The 26,255-nt window shown below is 37.2% G+C and overlaps 1 protein-coding gene and 1 pseudogene across 3 annotated transcripts in view; one reads left to right on the top strand and one right to left on the bottom strand.

The window, feature by feature from the left end:
- MNAT1 (MNAT1 component of CDK activating kinase) overlaps positions 1 to 26,255 on the bottom strand; it is a 290,256-nt gene that overhangs the window by 84,819 nt on the left and 179,182 nt on the right. For 2 of the 3 annotated variants that reach the window (XM_053602545.1, XM_053602546.1), the window contains exon 7: positions 25,627 to 25,748. In XM_053602545.1, the coding sequence (XP_053458520.1) occupies positions 25,627 to 25,748 (122 nt within the window). Of the gene's footprint in view, positions 1 to 18,123; positions 18,200 to 25,626; positions 25,749 to 26,255 lie in introns of all 3 variants that reach the window. The other variant, XM_053602544.1, reaches the window with a different exon arrangement.
- LOC128594039 (mitogen-activated protein kinase kinase kinase 2-like) lies at positions 14,524 to 17,817 on the top strand (annotated as a pseudogene).

Raw genomic sequence — 26,255 nt, 5'->3', positions numbered from 1 at the left:
TGTGAAAATTACCAGAATGTGACACAGAGAAATGAAGTCTGCACACACTGTTGAAAAACTAGCCCCAACAGACTTGCTTGATATAAACCTTCAACTTGTAAAAAATACAGTATCTGTGGTGCACGATAAAGTGGGGTGTAATAAAACAAGGTGTGACCATATGTTTGCAGACTACATCCTATTTATTGGTTCAAGAGTCAATACTTTCACTTGTTTTTCCAATTGCAGTAATAGATCTATAATAGTTGGACACTTTTACCTGGCAAACTGGTTTTACAAATATAGTCTACAGCCACACAAGAATAAAAAAATTGATTGGTGCTAAAAGATCAAACAGAAAAACTTCTTTTTTTTTTTTTTTGTAGAGACAAGAGTCTCACTTTATGGCCCTCGGTAGAGTGCCGTGGCCTCACACAGCTCACAGCAACCGCCATCTCCTGGGCTTAAGCGATTCTCTTGCCTCAGCCTCCAAAAACTTCTAATTACCATCAGATTATAGTTAGCTGAGTATATTCAATACTATAGTAACTACCCCCATTTCTTTCACTACTAATTATTTGATAATAGCTAAACAATCTTATCATCTGGAGACTTAGGATATTAAATCATCATAGTTTAAATATATTTGTAAGTTTTCATGATTGATAACACAAAGCTTACATCAATTATGTCAACATAAGACAGAAATGGACATGTGCGTTTTGCTACAACACTCCATTGCAAAGAAATATACAGATAACTTCTACTTGAAATGAAAATTAAAATTCCATTCTAGAGAATTATGGTAACTACTAGCTTCATTTAAATTCAAAAATAAGAAAAATCGAAGAACATACACCTTACATAAAGATAATATTTTACCATGCTAAATTTTACAGAATAAACAAAGTCATAGAATCAAAATAAAAGGTATTCACATAAAACTGAGACAGGCACTCTGAAACATCATATTAGAAAAGTTATTCCTGGGTGGCACCCGTGGTTCAGTGAATAGGGCACCGGCCCCATATAACAAGGGTGGCGGATTCAAACGCGGCCCCGGCCAAACTGCAACAAAAAAATAGCCAGGCGTTGTGGAGGGCACCTGTAGTCCCAGCTACTTTGGAGGCTGAGGCAAGAGAATCACCTAAGCCCAAGAGCTACAGGTTGCTGTGAGCTGTGATGCCATAGCACTCTACCAAGGGTGACAAAGTGAAACTCTGTCTCAAAAAAAAAAAAGTTATTCCTACCTTTGAACTTTAGCTATATTACAATTATTTTACAAAGAAGTTATAAAGAAATATATTCACATAAATATATATTTATATAATTTATAAACTACAAATTAGCAATGTGTTTAATAAAAACATAACTCTTACACCAAGCTATGTAAATATTTTATCATGTAATATTCAGACTGGCATGAAAGACAGCCTTAAACCTTAGACATCACAGACAAATTTATAAGTACTTTTATTATTTTGTAATTTGAAATTTTCACTATTTAAGTATTTGAATTACATGGAAATTCATTCATAAACATTTTTAAAATGTGATATTAAATCACAGAAAGAATCTAAGCCAAAATTTATATAAAATCATGTTGCTATAAATTATACACGTTTAAAACCAATTTTTAAATTTCTTATACATCTCATAAGTGAACTGACTTTTTATTTTTATTTTTTTTAGAAATTTTAGGAGTAGATTCAGAATTTTCATTATTTTTCCTGCTAGAGTATATGGAAGAAATAATAATAAAGTTATCTACTTTTCCAACAAGGCTTTTTTTTTAATATCTATGATTCACAAATGAACAGTTCACATTAAATCATTTTTATCTATTTAAAGCATGAGATGTATCTGATTAACAACTGGAAGAAACTGATGAATAAAATCATGTCATAAATACTCCTAATTTGTATCGGTTAAGGGAATAACACTCCTTTGGGCTAATGGCAGTAAAACAATAACTAGAAAGCCAGCTAATTATTAAAAAGAACAGTTACACAGTGGAATCAATGAGACTTACCTAAACTAACTGCTGAAGAATAGTCTAGGGAATTTCAATGAGCAGTTAAGTTTTCCCAATGCTTGCTCCCATTGGTACAAAATTAATAAAACATGTTTATATATTGCTTTGAGCAAAGCAGAACAGCAATACCTGTGCAACTTGAAACTATAATTATATATTCATACTATCCTGCTAATAAATTCCCATATATTATTTATCTATTTCTCAAGCTTAACTTTAGAAAAGATCTCAGTAACAACCACCAAGAAAAGCTAAGTATACTTAATTTTCTTCTTTATTAAAGTTTTATGAAAGAACAAAAATGTAGTTCTTTAAAGATTAACACCTTTTAAGACCTTATGTCATTCACTCCCAAAATTACATATTTAAAATTATTTATTACATGCCTGCATCCACATTTTAGCAATAAATAAAGTAAAGCTAAAAAATAATTAAACCACTGAACTTCATCATATGATACAGATGTCAATAGAGATACCAGAAAATGGATATACGGTAATTAATTTATTCTCCATTTTCCTCCAGAGAAATTAAACTCATTTCCACTATAGGAAAATATAACATAGTATCAGAATTTTGTTATAATAGATAAAGGAAAAATAGAGAAGTAGAAGCTCAAGGACTGGGGGCAGGGAGGGGAAGGGAGGCGGGAGGTTTTGGTGGGGGGAGGGTAATGGGTGGGGCCACATCTATGGTGCATCTTAGAATGGGTACAGGCGAAACTTACTAAATGCAGAATACAAATGCCTACATACAGTAACTAAGAAAATGCCATGAAGGCTACATTGAACAGTTTGATGAGAATATTTCAGATTCTCGTACATTGTACCCCTTGATTGCACTAATGTACACAGCTATGATTTAACAGTACAAAAAAAAAAGAAAAAATAAATAAATAATTACAAAAAAAAAAAGAAAAAGAAAAGCCACTGTAAACGGATAACTGGAGATTAGATGTAATCTTCTAGCAAAGACATGGAAACCCTTAGGAGGGATGTGGAAGTTTGTATTCTTTGTACCTTAAGAGCACCACCTTTGAAGATACTAAATCATTCGTTGAAAAGTCACTTTACAAAACAATTTCTTTAGTTTCTTTTTAAATGTGGCTAACACTCAGATTAGATAAAAGTAAGTTTTTTAGGGTGGCGCCTGTGGCTCAAGGAGTAGGGTGCCAGCCCCATATACCGGAGGTGGCAGGTTCAAATCCAGCCCCAGCCAAAAAAAATAATAATAAGTTTTTTAGGTCTAGAGTAATAAGAAAAATAATAAGAAACCAGATAGCTTTACATAATAATTTCAGAAAAGGAAATGAACTTCTAGTACATGAACTCAATTTAGGATTTACTTTGGCACATATGTGTTGGGTCACAACATAGCAACAGAGAAAAGACTTGCCTGAGCTAACCCTGGCTCCAATAACTAAAATTCCCTGTATAGAATTTAATCACTTTCTCAGGGTAGAAACCTGAAGGGAAAGAAAACAAGAGGTACATTCTATTTAAGTAAATAAATAGTTTCTGGACAAAATAATAATAATAAAAATAGACATTTCTTTAGCAATTTTAATTATCACTACTAATTATCTAAAATTTCCTCCACTATTTAGCCACAGATGACTAAAGAAATTGTTATGGTTAAGATCTACTGCTTGAAGTACATACATATTTATTTGTAATCAGGATAATTTGCCTTTTTAATTTCTGTAAATACAGAATATATGTACAGTCTTTATTGAGAGAGACAAAAGTGTACTTCTAGAATCCTGAAACCAGCTGTAAGTTGACCACCCAAGAAACTGTAAAAAACTAGTCTACGTAGGGAAGTGGTGGGCGTAAGAAACTAGGCCCACTGTACTGATACATACATACTGGTGCATGTCCACTCTGTGAAAATTAGGTAAACTTAAGAAACTGGTCAATGTACGGAGGTGGTCAGCTGTGGAGATTCTACTATACATATATACAGCACCACCACCATAGCAGATCAGAAGAGCGAGATTAAGAGGATATTCCACAAACAGATCCAATAAAATCAGCAGTAATTGGACACTAAATGCAGGAGGAAATTAAGCTATTTTTTTTACATTGCCTACACTGCTGTGGAAGAGCAAAGACTAGATGCCACTGAGGGAGGGATAGAAAACTTACTGCTCCCTTCCCAAACCTACACTGAAATAGGCAAAAAGCTTAGGAAAGGCAGGAAACCAATTCTCAAACTAGTACAAAGCAGAAATCTAAGTGAGAGGCAGCAAACATCCTTGTGCCCAAGATCACCCAACCCCACCCACCTACAACCTGAAGGCCTCTGGGAAAACGATAAAAACGCCCCAGCCTGAGCAAGACCAAGATCCCATCTCTCTCTCTCTCTCTCTTTTTTTTTTATTATTAAATCATAGCTGTGTACATTAATGCAATCATAGGGCACCATACACTGGTTTTATAGACCATTTGACATATTTTCATCACACTGGTTAACATAGCCTTCCTGGCATTTTCTTAGTCATTGTGTTAAGACATTTATATTCCACATTTAGTAAGTTTCACATGTACCCTTGTAAGATGCACTATAGGTGTGATCCCAGCAATCACCCTCCCTCCGCCCATCCTCCCCCCTCCCTTCCCCTCCCCTCCCTCTCTCCCTTCCCCATATTCTTAGGTTATAATTGGGCTATACCTTCCATCTCTTAAAAATAGCCACTCTCTAAAAATTGTGCTGGCGCCTATAGTCCTAGCTACTTGGGAAGCTGAGGCAAGAGAATCACTTAAGCCCAACAGTTCGACGTTGCTGTGAGCTATGACAAAACAGCACTCCACTGTGGGTGACAAAGTGAGACACTGCCTCAAAAAAAAAAAGATATGAACACCAAGAAAGCACCACTCTGAGGCTCAGGCACACAGGGCCTCCTAAGCCTAATGTTGGAACTGGAAAAGTAAGAAACTCCCTACTACCATAAGCCTTATTTTAAGTAAAAGGCAAAATCAATCTATTCTTGGGGAGGTACACCAAGAGAGAACCCCTCTGTAGCTCAGGCTTGTAGAGATTGCTGACAACTAAAAGTGAAACAAGAAAACTCACAAAAATTTCTCCAGCATTTCAGGCTTCACACTAGGCCCCAAGTGGAAACAGACTCTGATTGGATGGATTTGAAGCCTGTGGTATAACAAACAAAGAAACAAAAACAATACTCCCCCCCAAAATATAGTAAATAAAGCAACAACACAACAAAAGAATAAAACAAAAGTCAAAACACAGAATTAAAACTCAACTCCCAACACAAACAGAAAAAGAGGTATAAAAATTTCTGGGTATAAATGTTATCTCAGTCTCTACTGTTCTGTTGCACAGAATATCCAATATTCAAATAATAATCATAATAAACAAGAAAACAAATCTATCATCAAGAAACAAAATAATCAGAGAGGAAAAAAGATGGCGGCCGAGCAACAGCTTCTCTGCAGCCAGGCGCAGTGAGAGTGGCGAGAGAAGACTCCAGGCATCTCTGGCCAGTGGGTTTTGCCCAGAGGCTTCCCTTTGGTGACACAAGAAGCTGGTGAGAGACTTCTCAACGCCACGAGGAGGACAGAAGTGGCAGAAAACTGACAAGTGGTAGGTGGGTTTGTTCCATCGGAGGCTGCCTGCAGCTGTACCCATAGCAACAGCAAGACTGCAAGCAGGAAAAGCCTTACCTGTGGGCTGTTTTGGTTTTCTTCGACTTGAGCACTCGATTGAACTGCGTTGGGAGATCTTGGGCCAGTGTGTGTGGAAGACTCTGGACATTGTCTGGGGCCCTGGTCTGAGTCGCTGAGCTGGAAAGGCGCTAATATCATTCAGCTGTGGGCTGCCGGCACAGCTGCTGTGGGAGACCTGCCCCTGTGTGTTGCAGGGTGGAGATCAGCAGGGAGACCTTGGGTGAGCAATCTACTGACTGAGCTGCCCTAAGGAGGGTACTGAGACACTGGGGAAGTGCGGAGTTCCAAGTGTGGCAGATTAATAGCCTTGGCCCTCAGGGGCATAGTGGGAGTCTGGACTTGGTGCACTGGGTAAGCAGGCAGCCACACTGGGAGAGATCCCAGGGATAAGTGCTTTGCTTGGAAAGCTGCTGCCTGGCCAAGGTTCCTAGTTTGGAGTGTCTTTTAAGTGGGCTGGTGACATTTTTGGGCTCCCAAACCTGCCGGGTCTGAGACACCAGCAGAGGCCTGCAGCCTCCATCTCGTACAGCTGTATCAACATTGTGATTAACATCCTACGCCTCAGAAGATCACCTGTTGCCCAGACAATATTCAGCAATATATATATATATACTATTTGGTTCTTTGGTTTTGAGGTTCTGGGGGGATTTGGGGATTTTTCTTTTTTGGTTTGTTCAGTTTTTTTCATAATTTCAACATTGTTCCCTGCTATTTTTCGCTTTTTTTCCCACTATCCTAGTTTAAATACAATCTTTCATTTTTGCCTTCTTGAACAATTAGAATTTCATTTTTGCCAGTGTTTCTGCCCCTATTACTTGTTTTTTCTACCTCCAATGTTACGTTATAAGGGTTCTTGCTTGTTTGTTTTGGTTTGATCTATAGTAGGTTTGGCTTTCCTCTTATCTGGTGGAGGTGGGGTACTGTGTTTGATCCAGCAGGCAAAAAGCTGTTGCACTCAAGGGAATCACCCAACCCAGCAACCCCAGAGGTTGGGGGTCTTCAAATTTTGGTCATAGTACCCTACTACACACCTATATTACTCCTGTTTCCTTCTTTCAGGGCCTTTTCCTTTTTTGTCAATATTTCCTTTTACTCACCCACTCTTCTTTCTCTTTTTTCTTTCTTTTCTAAATCTTTTTTCTCTTCTTGCTCTTCAATTTTCTCATCCCTCTGGTCCCCTACCAAAATAACTCATTAAAACTTTAAAGACCAAGAAGAAGTGAAAGAATAATTAGGGCAAGGAAACAGATACAAAAAAGCACTCATGAAGAAGAATCGGCAGAAAAATCCTGGTAACACGAAATACTAGGTTCAGAGTAACCCCTTCTAGGGATCGTGAGGTAGCTATAGCAGAGGACTCCTCCTATAAAGAAATGTTAGAAGGGCGGCGCCCATGGCTGAAAGGAGTAGGGCGCCTTCCCATATCCCAGACGTGGTGGGTTCAAACCCAGCCCTGGCCAAAAACTGCTAAAAAAAAAAAGAAGAAGAAAAGAAAAGAAAAGAAATGACAGAAAGGGGAATTTAAAATACAAATGATGAAAACAATGAAGGAAATTGCTGAGGAAGTGGAAAACAATCGAAAAACAATGAAGGAATAAGCTGAGAAAGTGAAAAACTATCAAAAAACAATGGAGGCAATTGCTGATAAAGTAGAAAATAACCAAAAGGAAATCCAAAAAAAGAATCAAATAAGAGATGAACGATATGAAGAATATAGAAAGGATATAGCAGAGCTGAAGGAACCTTAAGCAATTAGGGACCTTAAGGATGCAACAGAAAGTATCAACACTAGATTAGATCATGCAGAAGAAAGAATCTCAGAGGTAGAGGATAAAACTCTGGAGATAACTCAGATAGTTAAAGAGGCACAAAAGAAGAGAAAGAAAGCAGAACAGTCACTGATAGAATTATGGGACTCTATGAAGCGTTCAAACATATGAATTATAGAGATCCCAGAAGGGGAAGAAGAATGCCCCAGGGGAATGGAAGCCATTCTAGAGAATATTATAAATGAAAATTTCCTTAATATCACCAAAGATTCTGACATACTCCTTTCAGAGGAATATTGGTCCCCTGGTCGCCTCAACTCAAATAGAGTTTCTCCAAGGCACACTGTGATGAATCTATCTAAAGTCAAGACAAAAGTAAAAATTTTGCAATCTGCCAGGAATAAGCGCCAACTGACCTACAGGGCAAACCCATCAGTGTCACCACAGACTTCTCTAATGAAACTTTTCAGGCCAGAAGGCAATGGTCATCTGTCTTTAATCTACTTAAACAGAACAACTTCCAGCCCAGAATTTTATAACCCGCTAAGCTAAGCTTTAAAATTGACAGAAAAATCAAATCTTTTATTGATATGCAAACACTGAGGAAATATGCCACAACAAGACCAGCCTTACAGGAAATGTTTCAACCTGTTCTACACACTGACCATCACAATGGACCTTCAGCAAAGTAAACACCCAGAAATTAAGGACAGAACCTAGTTTCCACAATGATGCAAAAGACAAAACTAAGCAATGGACGTTCACAAAATAAGATGAATAGAACACTGCCACACTTAACAATTATCTCAATAAACGTCAATGGCTTGAATTCCCCACTGAAGAGGCAGAGATTGGCTGATTGGATTAAAAAACACAAGCCATCTATCTGCTGTCTGCAGGAAACACACCTCATGTCAAAAGACAAATTAAAACTCAGAGTTAAAGGTTAGAAGTCAATTTTTCAGGCAAATGGAATTCAGAAGAAAGAGAGGTTGTGATCTTATTTTCAGATACATGTGGATTTAAGGCAACTAAAGTCAAAAAAGACAATGATGGTCACTTCACATTGGTCAAGGGAACAATAGAACAAGTAGACATTTCAATTCTAAATATTTATGTACCCAATTTAAATGCTTCCAGATTCTTGAAACAGACTTTGCTTACTCTGAACAATATGATATCCTATAACACCATAACTTCAATACCCCTCTCTCAGAGATGGACAGATCCTCTAAACAGAAATTAAACATACATATTAGAGATTTAAATGAGACCCTAGAACAACTGTGCTTGACAGACATATATACTGCATTCCATTCCAAAGATAAAGAATAAACATTCTTCTCATCGTCCCATGGAACATTCTCCAAAACTGATCATATCCTAGGACACAAAACAAACCTCAATGGAATCAAAATAATCGAAATTCTACCTTGCATCTTCTCAGACCACAAGGCACTAAAAGTGGAACTCAACTCCAACAAAATTGCTCAACCTCACACAAAGGCATGGAAGTTAAACAGCCTTATGCTGAATGACAGTGGGTGCGGGAAGAAATAAAAGAGGAAATCATTAACTTCCTCAAATATAACAACAGTGAAGAGACAAGCTACCAAAACCTATGGGATACAGCAAAAGCAGTCCTGAGAGGAAAATTTATCTCTTTAGAAGCCTACATTCAAAAAACAGAAAGAGAGCACATTTAACAAACTCACAAGCCATCTTATGGAATTGGAAAAAGAAAAACAATCTAAGCCTAAACCCTGCAGAAGAAAATAAATATCCAAAATTAAATCAGAGATTAATGAAATTGAAAACAAAAGTATCATTCAGAAAATTAATGACACAAGGAATTGGTTTTTTGAAAAAATAAATAAAATAGATAAACCTCTGACCAGACTAACTAGAAATAAAAAAGTAAAATCTCTAGTAACTTCACTCAGAAATGACAAAGGGGAAATTACAACTGATGCCACAGAGATACAAGAGATCATCTCTGAATACTACCAGAAACTCTATGCCCAGAAATTTGACAATGTGAAGGAAATGGATCAATATCTGAAATCATACCCTCTCCCTGGACTTACCCCAGATGAAATAGATTTCCTGAACAGACCAATTTCAAGCACTGAGATCAAAGAAACAATAAAAAATCTTCCCAACAGAAAAAATGCCCTGGTCCGGATGGCTTCACACCAGAATTTTATCAATCCTTCAAAGAAGAGTTTATTCCTATATTGCAGAAATTATTCCAAAAAATTGAGAAGGAAGGAATATTCCCCAACACATTCAATGAAGCAAACATCACCCTGATACCAAAACCAGGAAAAACCCCCACTAAAAAGGAGAATTTCAGACCAATTTCACTAATGAATATAGATGCAAAAATTCTCAACAAAATCTTAGCCAATAGATTACAGGTTATCATCAGAAAAGTCATATATCATGATCAAGTAGGTTTCATCCCAGGGATGCAAGGCTGGTTTAATATACACAAGTGTATAAATGCTATTCACCGTATCAACACTAGCAAAACCAAAAACTATATGATCCTCTCAATAGATGCAGAAAAAGCATTCAACAAAATCCAGCATCCTTTTCTAATTAGAACACTGAGGAGTACAGGCATAGGTGGCACATTTCTGAAACTGATCGAAGCTATCTATGACAAACCCACAGCTGATATTTTACTGAATGGAGTAAAACTGAAAACTTTTCCTCTTACTACTGCAACCAGACAAGGCTGTCCTCTGTCACCATTACTATTCAACATAGTCCTGGAAGTTCTAGCCAATACAATTAGACAAGACAAGAAAATAAAGGGCATCCAAGTGGGAGCAGAGGAGGTCAAACTCTCCCTTTTTGCTGATGATATGATCTTATATTTAGAAAATCCTAAAGACTCAACCACAAGACTCTAGAAAGTCATCAAAAAATACAGTAATGTCTCAGAATATAAAATCAATGTCCACAAGTCAGTTGCTTTTGTATATGCCAACAACAGCCAAGATGAGATGTTAATTAAAGACACAATTCCCTTCACCATAGCCCCAAAGAAAAGGAAATACTTAGGAATATACCTAACAAAAGAGGTGAAGGACCTCTGTAAAGAAAATTATGTAATCTTAAAAAAGGAAATTGCAGAGGACCTTAACAAATGGAAGAACATACCATGTTCATGGCTGGGAAGAATCAACATTGTTAAAATGTCTATATTTCCCAGAGCAATTTACCGATTCAACGCCATCCCTATTAAAATACCAACATCCTATTTTCAAGACTTGCAAAAAATGATTCTGCATTTTGTATGGAATCAGAAAAAAACCTGTATAGCTAAGGCAGTTCTTAGCAATACAAAATTTATTATATTATAAAATATAATAAAAACAAAGCCGGGGGTATCACCATATCAGATTTTAGGCAGTATTACAAGGCCATAGTGGTCAAGACAGCATGGTACTGGCACAAAAATAGGGACACAGACATTTGGAATCGAATAGAAAACCAGGAAATGAAATCAACAACTTAGAGCCAACTAATCTTTGATAAACCAAACAAGAGCGTCCACTGGGAGAAAGACTCCCTATTCAATAAATGGTGCTGGGAGAACTGGATATCCACATGTAAAAGACTGAAACTGGACCCGTACCTTTGTCTACTCACAAAAAATTGATTCAAGATGGATAAAGACTTAAATTTAAGGTTTGAAACAACAAAAATCCTCAAAGAAAGAATAGGAAAAATACTGGAAGGTATCAGCCTGGGGAAAGATTTTATGAGGAAGACTGTCATGGCAATAGCAACAACAGCAATAATAAGCAAATGGGATTTAATTAAACTGAAAAGCTTCTGTACAGCCAAGGAGACAACAACCAAAGCAAATAGACAACCTACCCTATGGGAAAGGATATTTGCATATTTTAGATCTGACAAAAGCTTAGTAACTAGGATCTACACAGGACTTCAATTAATCCACAAGAAAAAAAACAACAATCCCATACATCAATGGGGAAGAGAGATGAAAAGAACCTTCTCTAAATAAGACAGATTAATGGTTAGCAAACATATGAAAAAACATTCATCATCCCTAATTATTAGAGAAATGCAAATTAAAACCACCCTGAGATATCATCTAACCTCAGTGAGAATGGCCTATATCACAAAATCTCAAAACTGCAGATGCTGGCGCAGATGTGGAGAGAAAGGAACACTTTTACACTGCTGGTGGGACTGCAAACTATACAACCTTTTTGGAAGGAAGTATGGAGAAACCTCAAAGAACTCAAGAACTCAACCTAGACCTCCCGTTTGATCCAGCAATCTCATTACTGGGCATCTACCCAGAAGGAAAAAAATCCTTTTATTATAAAGACACCTGTACCAGACAGGCTGTTTATCGCAGCCCAATTTACAATCACTAAAATGTGGAAACAGCCTAAATGTCCTTCAGCCCAGGAATAGATTGGTAAGCTGTGGTATATTTATACGATGGAATAGTATTCAACCATAAAAAATGGAGATTTTTCAGCATTTGTACTAACCTGGATGGAGGTGGAACACATTATTCTTAGTGAAGCATCACAGGAGTGGAGAAGTATGTATCCTAGGTACTCAATTTGATTTGAAGACAATTAATGACACGGTGGGGGATGGGGGAAGGGAGAGCAGACAGAGAAGGAAGGAAAGGCTGAGGGAAAAGAAAGGAAGAAAAAAAAAAGAAAAGAAAATAGTGTCTAATTTTCACATAAATTGGTTTTAATTTTAACCAAAGTATATTACTTAAACATTAATTTTTAACTCAACATGTTAATATGTTGTTTAGGATATTGCATCCTCATTTATAAGTGACATACGTTTGTAATTTCTCCTTTATAATAATATATTTTCTCCAACTTTAATATCAGGTGTACCCAGATCAAGTAGAATGATTTTGAAGTATTTCTTCTTTGTCTATTATCTATAAGATTTAGCATGATCTGTTTTTTGAAATTATCTTTTACTTTTATTTATAAATATTAGTTGTCTATTTTTTGATACTTAAAAAAATAAAAAGTTAACTGATGACTCCATACTGAATCTCAGAGTCAAAAGCATTCTATAATAGACATACTCTTATTTGACAAGGTGAATGTTACTTTCTTTGCATTATTATTATTGCTTAATATTTTGATGTAGCAATTGTCTGATTCCTTTTCTGAATGTATTTATGTTCATTCTTTCTTTACAAGGTTTTTGTTTCTAATCCTTATCTTAAACATTGTTATTGTTATTAAATTTTAAGTCTTTTTAATTTTGTGAAGGCAAAAAAAAAAAATGGAAACCTAATTAACACATGTATATGTAAAAATATAAAGAAAAATTAAAGAAAAAAGAAACAAAATAATCAACAGATTCACACACAGAGATACTGGGCTTATCAAAAAGGAACTTTTGAAAATATTACAATAAGTTAAAGGATCTAGTGGAAAAGGTGGACAATCTGTATGAACAGATAAGGAATTTAAGCAAGGAAGTGGAAACTGTAAAAAAGAGTGAATGGAAATGCTAGACATAAAAACTATAAAATTAGAAATAATTTCTTTGATGGCTTATCAGCAAAAAGGATGAAAAAGAAGAATAAGTGAACTTGAGGATAGGACAAGAGAAATTATGGAGATACTTGAAATAAAATTTTGGAAAGGTTAAAAAGCATAAAACATAGCATATACAAGCTAATGTTAAAAAAAGTATGAAAAAAGCTAACATTATACAATTTAAGGGACTAACATCTTTACAAAAACACTTATTAGTATAAAGGCTAGATTATTATAAATGTAGTTTTGTAACTCCACATTCTATTTCAGTGGTTCTCAACCTTCCTAATGTCACGACCCTTTAATACAGTTCCTCATGTTGTGGTGACCCCCAACCATAAAATTATGCTTTAGCTACATTACAATTATTTTACATGAGGGTTGTGGGGAAGGAACACGTGAGGGAAGAACACGTGGCAATCCTTGTGCATGCAGCCCTCATATGTAATTACCTTAACTCCCCACACTTGTGTATAACCTTGATCATTAGCCACTGTGAAGGGGGCTCGGGGCTACCCTGCACTTAAGGTTAGCCCACTTCCTGTAGGCTTGTACTTCTAATCCGTGTCACGCCTGGTTCCTTCGTGCGCTACCAAGACCAGGGCCAGAGGGGTCGCGACAGGGCACCAACAGGGCCTGGCCAGCCATGATGGTCCACATGCCCCCCTATCCCCGACTCTGCCGGCCCTGGGCTCCATGTGAAGGAGGCTACAGGCCTGGCCTACCCACACATGCCCAACTCCTGGCAGCCCTTCTGGCCCCCAGGGACCCAGCAGCCTCCCAAGACTGAGGGCCAGGTTGCCAGACCGTGTGGTGTGGAGGGGTGGGCTTAGCAGCAGCAGCTCTTCCTCAAGCCTACAGGCCTCTACGGCCCCGTGGAACAGCTGCCATGGGATTTTGCTATGTTGGGCTGGCCTGGAAATCCTGGATTCAAGTGATCAATCTTCCCTTCTCAGCCTCCTAAATAGCTGAGACTACAGATGCTGAGCTCATGGATACAAAGGTTAACTGTGTTATTACCTAATGACACAGAAACAATTAAAAACGAAATTCAGCTTAGACTGCAGATCTGTTCCCAAAGACTAATAAGAAATACTCCTCAGGCCAGACGATGACTCACACCTGTAATTCTAGCACTCTGGGAGGCTGAGGTGGGCAGACGGCCTGAACTTAGGAGTTTGAGACCAGCCAGAGCAAGAGCTGGACCCATTTCTACTAAAAATATAAAAACTAGCTGGACACTGTGGTACACACCTGTAGTCTCAACTACTCAGGAGGATGAGGCAAGAGGATCACTTGAGCCCAAGCGTTTGAGGTTGCTGTGAGCTCTGATGGCAGAGCACTCTACTGAGGGTGACAAAGTGAGTGCCTCTGTCTAGGAAAAAAAAAAAAAAGGAAAGAAATACTCCTATGGAAATTAAAAATAGTTATGGGAGAACCATTTTCTTAATTTTCAAATTGTTAAGCTGGTTGCCATGATGGATGATCAGCAGGCTTTGGACTCAATCATGCAAGATACGGCTGTTTTTCATAAGGCTGTTCAATCAGCATTATCCTCACAGGAAACCAGAAAAGCAAAATCTTCATCACTTAAAAAACAGGATGATGTCCAAGTCAAACTTTACATACGGGAGAAAAAAGAATCCTTCATTTCCTGAGACCAGTGTCGGGTACCAGCCCCAACACGCTATGAGTTCCTTTCCAGTGGCTTGGTGGTGCAGGAGGCCATCGGAAAAGAGGAAATAATAATAAACAAGAGAAAAAAATAGTTTTTAAAGCAGCGGGGAATTCAGGGGACAGCACACCTATATTGGTGAGGCTTCCGTATGCTGCCTTGAATGCCAGGCTAGCTCTGTATTTGTTTCATATACCAGTGTTTCAATCATAAACCTCCTGAGTGCAAGGAAAATAATTCCATCATGGTTCTTGCTGCAATTGCATTTTTTTAACTAAACTTTTTCTTTAATTATGTTAATTGTATGGATTTACTTGTTAGTTTTATTGTTTTAAAGTATTTATGATCTTTTGTTTGTTTGTTTGTTTGAGACACGAGTCTCACTATGTCACCCTCAGTAGACTGTTGTGGCATCACAGCTCACAGCAACCTCCAACTCTTGGGCTTAAGCATTTCTCTTGCTTCAGCCTCCCAGGTACCTGGGACTAAAGGTACCTGCCACAATGCCCGGCTATTTTTTTTGTTGTTGTTGTATTTGTCATTGTTTATCAGGCCTGAGCCGGGTTCAAACCCGCCAGCACCCTAACCACTGTGCTACCAGTACTAAGCCAAGGTATTTATGATCTTAATACAAACAGAGTTGGGATAGTGAAGCAGTCCAGGAGCAGGATGTCAGAGAAATACCCTAATTAGACCAAGCTCACAAATCACAATAGTGATTTTTTTTTTTTTTTGTAGAGACAGAGTCTCACTGTACCGCCCTTGGGTAGAGTGCCGTGGCGTCACACGGCTCACAGCAACCTCTAACTCTCGGGCTTACGCGATTCTCTTGCCTCAGCCTCCCAAGCAGCTGGGACTACAGGCGCCCACCACAACACCCGGCTATTAATAGTGATTTTTTTTAATACCCCAAAAGCCTTATGTCCAAACCGATAGACTCCTCTGGCCAAACCAAGGTGACAGAAGAAAAGAGGTATTTCATCTCCTTATCTGATCCAGAGTAATTCTTACTGTATATAACAAAGTTTAAACATTCTACATTCCCAACTCCCTAGAATTATTCTCCTGGAGCCAGCAGGCAGCCCTGACCAAGCAGAAAGCCTCTGCTACTTGCAGCTGCTGTGGTGGCGGAGTGCTGCGGTGGGAGGGGAAACTTCCAGCAAGACAGCTTTTAGAATTTTAATGGGGCAGACCTTACACAGTGCTTTGCACTGAAATTAAGGTTCTTTTCAAATCACTTTTCTCTTTTTTGTTTTCCTTTTGTCCATCCTCTTTAATCATATTCCTAATTTAATTCCTAATCTACTTACAACTAATAATTGAATATTGGTTTCAAGCCTATAAAATCATTATTACTACTAATGCAAGCACATCAAGATCTTCCCTTAAGTATTCCCACATGCACCCTTGCAGACCAGTTAACCTGGAAGATCTGAATCTAAAGCTAAAATTGCCTTTGGACAGCACACGGATCTGCATTATACCAATAGTAAGTTGGTAATTCCATTAACTACACAAGATGACTTAGACAAAGCTATGAAACTGCTAGATCATAGAATTCATATGAAGAGCTTCAAGATACTACTTATAGGAAAGGAAATACATGGGCTACTGATATAGAACCTTTGCCATCACTAGAAGATTTGGATGACACAGTGTTAGGAGCAGAGAAGAAAAACTGGCTTTCTCTAATAGGTTCTACTAGCAGAAATAGAAGTTCCCCTCCCCCAGGATACATTCCAGATCAATTACACTAAGATGACCAAAATGACATTCACTAGTATGAAATGAACAGTGAAAGAGAGTTCATTCCAGAGAGCATGGACCAAATGCTGGAATCTTTATCTTTAAGCTGCCCTGAAAATTCTGGCTTAGGAAGTTGTCTATCACTCGACAGTCCTTTGGATGGAGAGAGCTATCTAAAATCACAAATGTCTAGGGCATGGAGCAAGCAACCCAGATAACCATTAGGAATTTTTAGACTATGATAACCTTATCTTTGAGAAATTTGAAAATGCAGAAATATATCCAAGAAGGCACCATGTATCATATCATCATCAAGAGTATAATAATAGCTATAAAACATTTCCAAAAGCTATAAGGACCCAAGGGAGTAGCCTCTGGCCTCCTGTGAGTTTCAGTCCTATCCATTCCTTAAGCACTAGTAGTGGAAGCAGTATCTTTACCTCTAAAGTATAATGAAGGAGGAGGAGGAGGAGAAACGACACAAACAATCATACTTTGACTATAATGGACATCAACCCACCTAGCCATTCACCTCAAGCTCCAGCCAACTGCAGACTGAGCAAACTGCTTGACCAAGGAGACTTTGGCAGGGTCTACCTCTGTTCTGATGTTGACACAGGAAGACAACTGGCTGTTAGGTAAGTTCAATTTGACCCAGATGGCCCTGAGACCAGGAAAGAAATCAATGCACTTGAATGTGAAATTCACTTATTGAAAAACTTACTGTATAAGGGAATTGTTCAGTATTACGGCTGTTGGAGGAATCCCTCGGGGGAAAAAGAAAAAAAAAAACACTTTCCATATTTATGAAATATATTCCAAGGGGTTCAATTAAGAACCAACTAAAAGCATATGGAGCTCTTTCTGAGAAAGTGAATACGAAACACACCCGTCAGATTCTGGAGGGTGCCCATTATTTGCACAGTGATATGATGGTCCATGGCAATATTAAAGGAGCATAATATCTTACGAGAGTCAACAGGCATTGTCAAAGTAGAAGATTGGGGGGCCTGCAAATGGCTTCAGACCACCTGTCTGTAAAAAAAGGCACAGGAGTGGAGTCTGTCATAGGCACGCTACACTGGATAAGCCCTGAAGTGATCCATGGAGAAGGACAGGGCAGAGGAGCCATTACCTGGAGAGTAGCATGTACTGTGCTAGAAATGCTAATGGAAAAGCCACCTTGTACCGCCTATAAAGCAATGGCCACTATCTTTAAAATCACCATTCAGCCAACAAACCCAAAGCTCCCACCTCATGGCTCAGACTATACTTGAGATGTCCTCAAACAGACTTTGTAGTAGCCAAACTGAGACCTTCCACTGATGAACTCTTTGTGCATTATCACTAAAAGCCAGTAATTGCTCCTGTGCCTCTCTACCCAGCTCCCATCTGTTTGCTCACCTTCTCTCTAACTGTACTTTTTTATTAAAAAAAAAAAAAAAATGGAGACATGAGAGAGAAAAAAAGACAAGAGGAAAAGTATTTCTCTTGATTCTTGGTTTAATTTATCTAACAATAAGGCTATGATTATGCCATTGTACTCTAGCCTGACAACACAGCAAGACTCAGTCTCAAAAAAAACCCAAACAAACCAAATACCATATCCAGCAACCCCCAGTTCTGGGAATATACCCAAAGCAAATAAAATTAGTACCTCAAAGAGAAACCTCTTCTCCATGTCCATTACAGCTTTATTCATGAGAGCTAAGATACGGAAGCAATCTATGCATCTGTCAACACATAAATGGATAATTATAGTGTGGGGGGATGTAAAATGGAATGTTATTCAGCCTTAAATAGAAGAAAATCCTGCTGTTTATGAAAATACAGATAAACTTGAGAACATTATAGTAAATGAAATAAGCCACATACAAAAAGAAAAATACTATATGATCTTGATTATATGTGGAATCCAAAAAAAGTTGAATACATAGAAACAGAGTAGAACAAGGGATTGGGGGATGGGGAAAATGAGAAGTTGTTATTCAAAAGATACAAACTTGCAGTTATAAGATGAATAAGTTCTAGAGACCTAAAGGTAATACAGTTAAAGGTTATACCCAAAATTTGCTAAGAGAACAGATCTTAAGTTTTTTTATCACAATCTAAAAAAAAGTAACCACGCAATGCGATGGATATGTTAACTCAGCCTGATTATGACAATCATTTCACAGAACATAGGGATTAAAAATATCACGCGGTACACATTTAATACATACAATTTTTATTTATCAGCTGTACTTCAGTAAAGCTAGGGAAAAACCTAAACCAATATCCCTTATGAACACTAATGCAAAAATCCTCAACAAAACACCAGCAAACTGAATTGAGCAGCAAAGTAAAAGGATGATCCACCAGAACTAAATGGAATTTGCTCCCAGAATGCAAGGATAGTTCAATGTCTAAAAACCAATCAATATAATATACCACATTAACATAATAAATGAGAAAAAATAATACGATCATCTCAATTTGATACAGAAAAGGCACTGGACAAAATTCACCCACCTTTCATGATAAAAACATTGCACCGATGCTAGCATGGATGCAAAGAGAAACGATCACTCATTCACTGTTTGTGAGGCTATAAACCAGTACAACCTCTAAGAAAAGTATATAGAGGAACCCCAAAGAATAAAGAATATGCCTACCTTTGATCTAACAATCCCACTATTAGGAATTTATCAAAAGGGAAAACAGATGTTTTCTTCAAAAGACATGTGCACTCAAATGTTTATAGCCGCACAATTCATAATCATGAGGACATGGAAGTGACCCAAGTGCCCATCAATAATCAATACGTGAATGGACAAATACAATGTGGTACACGTATACCATGCAGTACTACCAAGCCATTAAAAGAAACGGTGGCTCAACACTCATAGCACAGTGCCAGAGGCCCGGCACTTACAGCACTTACGGCGCCAGCCACATACACCAAGGCTACTGGTTCAAACCCAGCCCAGGCCAGCTAAGCAACAATGACAACTGCAACAAAAAAGGCGTTGTGACAGGCACCTATAGTCCTGGCTACTTGGGAGGCTGAGGCAAGAGAATCCCTTAAGCCTAAGACATTGTTGAGGTTGCTGTGAGCTATGACAATACAGCACTCTACCAAGGGTGACATAGTAAGACTCTGTCTTAAAAAAAAAAAAAAAAAAAAATGGTGACCTAGTGTCTTTTATAGCAACCTGGAGGGAACTGGAGACCATACTTCTAAACAAAGTATTGCAAAAATGGGGAAACAAATACCACATGTACTCAATACTAAATTGGAACTAGTCGATTATCACTTATGTGCACATCTGGAAGTAAAACTCAATGGAAATCAAATATGTGGGAGGTGAAAGGAGGGGTAGCATAAATTCACACCTAACTGGTGCAATGCACATGCATATTCTGGGTGAAGGGCATACTTATAATTTTGACTTAAAATGTATAAAAGCAAGTTAAGTAACCAAAATGTGTGTATCCCTATAATACTCTATAATAAATATATATGAATTTATCCTAAAAGATTATAGATTCAATAAATTTCCTAAAATTTTCCCATTCTAATAAATTATAGATTTCAATAAATTTATTTTAGGGAAATTCCAATTTGAATCATAATGCTATGATGAATCCTATGTGAAACTAAATGGATTAACATTAAAAGATAAAAAGCATTCAACAAACTAGAAACAGAAGCTACCTCAACCTAATAAAAACTATTTATGAAAAACCCTCAGCAAACATCATAGTCAATGGTGAAAAGGAGAAAGCTTCTCCTTTAAGAACAAAGGGCTTGGGGGCGGCGCCTGTGGCTCAAAGGAGTAGGGTGTCGGCCCCATACGCCAGAGGTGGTGGGTTCAAACCCAGCCCCAGCCAAAAAAACTGCAAAAAATAAAATAAAAAATAAAAAAAAGAAAGAAAGAAAGAAGAAAAGAAAAGCCATGCATTAAAAAAATAAATAAAAAAAGAACAAAGGGCTTAGCGCCCGTAGCGCAGTGGTTAGGGTGCCAGCCACATGCACCCAGGCTGGCAGGTTTGAACCCAGCCCTAGCCAGCTAAACAACAATGACAACTGCAACAACAACAACAACAAAAAATAGCTGTGCATTGTGGCAGGCGCCTATAATCCCAGCTACTTGAGAGACTGAGACAAGAGAATCGCTTAAGCCCAAGAGCTGGAGGTTGCTGTGAGCTGTGACGTCACAGCACTCTGCCAAGGGCGACATAGTGAGTCTCTGTCTCAAAAAAAAAAAAAGATAAGGAACAAAGTAATGATGTATACTTTAATCACTTCTATTCAGCATACTATTGGAAATACTAGTTAAGGCAAACAGGCAGAAAAAAGAAATAAAAGTCATCTAGGTGGAAAGAAAAAAGTAAAATTATCTGTTCCCAGAAGATATGAACTTACACGTAGAAAACCCTAAAGATTCCAAATATAACAGACTTCCCCCCCCCAAAAAAATTGTTAGAACTAAAAACCAAATTCAGCAATGTAGCAGGATACAAAGTCAACATGCAAAAATCAGTGTATCCCTATACACTAATAATGAATAATGTGAAAAGCAAATAAAAAAAAATAATTCCGTTCTTAAAAGCATCAAAAAGAATAAAATACTTAGGGATTAACCAAGGAGATACAAGATCTATACAATGAAAGGTCCAAGACACTCTGAAATTAGAAAAGACTAACAAATTGAAAGACATCCCATGATCACTGACTGGAAGACTTAATACCGTTAAGATGCCAGTATTACCCAAAGCAATCTATACATTTAATGGAATCTCTATAAAAATCCAATAATTTTACAGAAACATAAAAAAAAAAATTTAATTCATATGACATCTCAAGTGACTCCAAATAGCCAAACAATCCTGAAAAAGGAGACAATTCACACTTTCTGATTTCAAAGCCACAGTAATGAAAACAGTCGCAGTACTTGCATAAGAACAAACATATACTGACTAATGGAATAGACAGTATAGAAATAAACCCTGGCACATGTGGTCAAATGAACTTTGACAAGGAGGTCAAAATAATTAAATGGGAAAAAGATAGTCCTTTCCATAAATAGTGATGACAAAATTGGATCTCCACATGCAAAAGAATGAAGTTGGAGCCTTACCTAACATCAAATACAAAAATCAAAATGGATCCCTGACTTCAACGTATCTACAATTGTAAAACTACTAGCACAAAATACAAAGCAAAAGCTTTGTGATATTAGACTTGGCAATGACTTCCTAGATATCACAACAATGGTACAGACAACAAAAGAAAAAATAGACAAAATAGCCTCAAGAAAACTTCTGTGTATCAAAAGACATTCTTGACAGAGAAAAAGGCAGCCCACAGAATAAGGGATTATTTTAGTCTATTTGAGCTGCTGTAACAAAATAGCAAAAACTGGGTAGCTTACAAACAACAAATTTATTTCTCACAGGTTAAGAAGCTGGAAAGTTCAAGGTGAAGTTGCTAGTAGATCTGGTGTCTGGTCCACATTTTCAAACATGGTGCCTTCTCCATGTGCCCCCACATGGTAGAAGGAGTGTCTTTTATAATGGCACTAACCTCAGTCATGGCAGTTGGCTCTCATGACCCATCACCTTCCAAATCTCCAAAGGCTCCAGCTCTCAATACCATTACATTGGGATTTAGGTTTCAACATACAAACCATACCAGAGATCAATAGCCAAAATACATAGAGAACTCCTAAAACTTAACAACAAAAAACCCCAAGTAATTCAAACATGGGCAAAAGGCTTATTTAAATAGACATTTCTCAAAAAAAGATATACAAATGGCCAACACACACATGAAAAGATATTCAGTATCACTAATCATTCAGGAAAGGCAAATCAAAACTACAACAAGATACCCCTCTCATACCCATTAGGATGGCTATCATTTAAAAAACAAATAGAAAAAACAACTTTAGTGAGAATATGGAGAAATTGTAACCCTTGTGTACTATTCCTGAGAATGTAAAATGGCTCAGCCACTATGGAAAATAGTGGTTTCCTCAGAATATTAAAAATAGAACTACCATGATTTAGCAATTCCACTTCTGGGTATATATCCAAAAGAATTGAAACCAGAGTCTCAAAGAAATATTTACACACCCATGTTCATAGCAGTACTATTCACAATACCCAAGAGGTACAAGCAACCAAAATGTCCAAACAGAGATAAACAAATAGATGATATTATTCAGCTATAAAAAGGAATAAAATCCTGGCATATGCTACAATATGGATGACCCTTGAGGACATTATGCTACATGAAATAAACCATTAATGAAAAGATAAGTATTGTATGATTCCACTAAGACTATCAAAATCACAGTGACAGAAAGTAGAATCCTGGTTTCTAGGCACTGATGGGAAATTAGTGCTTAATGAGTAGATAGTTTCAGTTTTGCAAGAAGAGTTCGGGAGATGGATGGTAGTGAGGGTTGCACATGAATCTACTTAACAATGTATTATATGCTTTAAAAATGTTAAAATAGCATATTTTATGCTATATCTTGAATCTCACTTTGTTGCCCTGGGTAATGTGCCGTGGCATCATAGCTCACAGCAACCTCAAACTCTTGGGTTTAAGCGATTCTCTTGCCTCAGCCTCCTGAGCAGCTGGGAATACATGCACCCACCACAATGCCCAGCTAATGTTTTGAGACAGCGGTCTCACTCTGGCTCAGGCTGGTCTCGAACCTAGGAGCTCAGGCAAGCCACCTGTGTCTTGACCTCCCAAGTGCTGTTACAGGCGTGTGCCAAAAATTGGGATAACAAGAAAAGTTTAACATATGTGAAATCAGAGCCGCAAAATGAAAACAGAAAATGAGGTTGGAAGAAATCTTTGAAGTGATAATAGTTGAGATTTTTACAAAATTAAAATAACAAAATATAGATCCAAGAAGCTCAAAGAAACTTTTAAGATACGTAACATAAGAGGTCCTTGTAGAAACATATAGTAAATCTTGCTTTTAAAAATCTGACAAACACTGCTTATTATTTGGAGTATTTAGCTCTGTGCTGTCCAATATGGTTGTCAGGCGCTGCAGGTTTAAATTTAAATTTAATAAAATTTAAAATTCAAGTCTTCACTTATATTGGGTACATTTCAAGTGATCAATAGAAACATGCGACCAGTGGCTATTGGACAGCGCAGACTTAGACCACATACTTCGTTACAAAAAGTTCTATTGGACAGCGCTGCACTCGCATTTAACTATTGATGTGGTTAACATTAGAACTACCATCGTGACATTTGCTTTCTAACTGTCCCTTTCCTTCTTTATTTTTTTGGTGCTTTTTCCTGCTTTTTGTGATCTTACGTATTATTTTCTCTGCTGTTGGCTTATTGGCTCTCTCTCTGTTTTACATTTTTAGTAATTGCTCTAGGGTTTATATTAAATATTTTTTAACTCATCACAATCTATCTTGAGATATTATACCACTTCACATATAGTATAAGAAGTATTACAGCAGCATACTTCTCCCTTCTCCCTCTTCCTGCCCTTTAACTGCTGTGCAGTTATTATTAGGCATGGCCATTTCCATTATTTCTCAAATATAATCTTGTTAACAAAATTATTGGAAAATAATTCCTGTAACAGAGGAATGCTATTTTAAACACTTAATTTTCATTGACATTAAAAGTAAAGATTTTAAGATAAATTTACAGAATTTATACAGAATTCTGGCTCTTTGTAACACAGTAAGAGATAAGGAATCAATGTCTACATCATGTACAATGTTTTACATGATAAAACACAATATTGTCTCTCTCCTAAAGCTGTAATCAATTGTAGCATGTAGGATAATTATTTTAAATCTGCCCTCAAAGGGGGTTTTAGGTTGTGTTTCACATCCCACTGGCTTCATGCTTGTAAATTGTAGGATTTTAAGAGATTACAGACCTAAAGAAAATGTAACCTTAAACTATGTATCATTTTAACAGTAATTTCACCTTGAAGCCCTATGTTTGCATGTACCATGAAGGTTTTAGTTTGGGTTTTGAAGATGCATAGAGGTTTGTTTGTTTGTTTCGTCTTTCTTATTTTTGCTGTTGGAGCCTTTGACTCTTTTTTATTTCTTTTTATTACTTGGCTTTATTATTTTCCATATCATATTCATTACACAATTTTCTTTTGTTGAAAAAAAGTCTCTTTATAAGACTTACATTCAATAACATTAAATTAAAACACCAGACTGAGAAATAATTTGGTCCATCAAACATCTGTGCCTGTACTTTTTAAGTATACCTATACCCATAAGACAGACTATGACCATCTCCATCACTCACAAAAGCCACAATCTCAGGTTCATTTCCAAAATGGATACATGTGATATTACTGTTGAACCCCTGGGACAGCCTTACATTATACCTTTTGACAAAATATATTTCACGGCTCATGGCTCATAAATGTAATTTCACTATATATAGCAGACAGTGACTAAATCCACCCTTTTTCATGGCAATAAGCCCAACTCATATTTTTACTGCCTTACTACTGACTAAATTAAGCCCCAATTTATAAAGAATATGTATATATATTATATTATATTATATGTATATAGTGAGCTGAAAATGAACAGCCAATCCAATATGGCTATCAGGAACAGGCTTGAAGAAGAAGTAATAAATTCCAGTCTCAACTTTAAGAGACCTACCAAGCCCATAGAAAAATTAAAATGCTAAATAAAACTTAACTTAGTATTAAACAATGTTCATTTGCCTTACAAAAGAATACAATTCTACAAACTGAAAATCTAAGAATGCTAAAGTGTCAATTAAAAATAGCAACAACAGGCTCAGCACCCATTGCACAGTGGTTAGGGCACCAGCCACAGGCACCAGGGATGGTGGGTTCAGACCCGGCCAAGGCCTTCTAAACAACGACAACAATAAAAAAACAAACAAACAAAAACAGCTAAGCATTGTGGCGGGTGCCTGTAGTCCCAGTGACTTGAGAGTCTGAGGCAAGAGAACTGCTTAAGCCTAAGATTTGAGGTTGCTGTGAGCTGTAACGCTATAGCATTCTACAGAGGGCAACATAATGAGACTCTGTTTAAAAAATAAATAAATAAATAAATGAATGAATGACAACAAAGTCTTACATAATCAGGTCCTCAACATAAAGTTCTTTTGGATACTTACCCAAGTCTTCCTAGCATCTCGAACTCAGGAACTTTCGGACCACATGTCTCTATTTGCAGTGGTTGATATTCATATAGAGCTTCTTCAAGTTTTTGAATAGGTGCTAATGAAATATATTGACCCTATTAGAAAAATGAAAGAAATTAATGCCTTAAATATTACTTTTATATTGCTAGTCATACATAATTACTTTAAAGAGAGATTAAATTCTTTGTATTAAAAATATTATCCATTAGGTCTGCTGTTTCACTGGTACATTACTGAAACTCACACTACATAATTAACATATAGTCATTGAGATAAGATTTAAAGAAAGAAAATTAGGGCAGTGGCTCAGCAGGTAGGACGCTAGCCCCATATACCAAGGGTGGTATGTTTGAACCTGGCCCCGGCCAGCTAAAAACAGCAGTGGCAACTGCAACAAAAAATAGACGGGTGTTGTGGTGGGCGCCTGTAGTCCCAGATACTTAGAGGGCTGAGGCAAGAGAATCACTTAAGGCCAAGAGTTGGAGGTTGCTGTGAGCTGTGATGCCATGGCACCCTACCGAGGGCAACAGAGTGAGACTCTGTCTAAAAAAGAAGAAAGAAAGAAAATTAAATCTATTATTAAATTCAAATTCAGCATTAAA

The sequence above is a fragment of the Nycticebus coucang genome, chromosome 9 (assembly GCF_027406575.1).
Source record: "Nycticebus coucang isolate mNycCou1 chromosome 9, mNycCou1.pri, whole genome shotgun sequence".
Classification (NCBI taxonomy): Eukaryota; Metazoa; Chordata; class Mammalia; order Primates; family Lorisidae; genus Nycticebus; species Nycticebus coucang.
The sequence above is the reverse complement of the archived record's forward strand: the minus strand, read 5'-3'. Positions and strand labels throughout refer to the sequence as shown.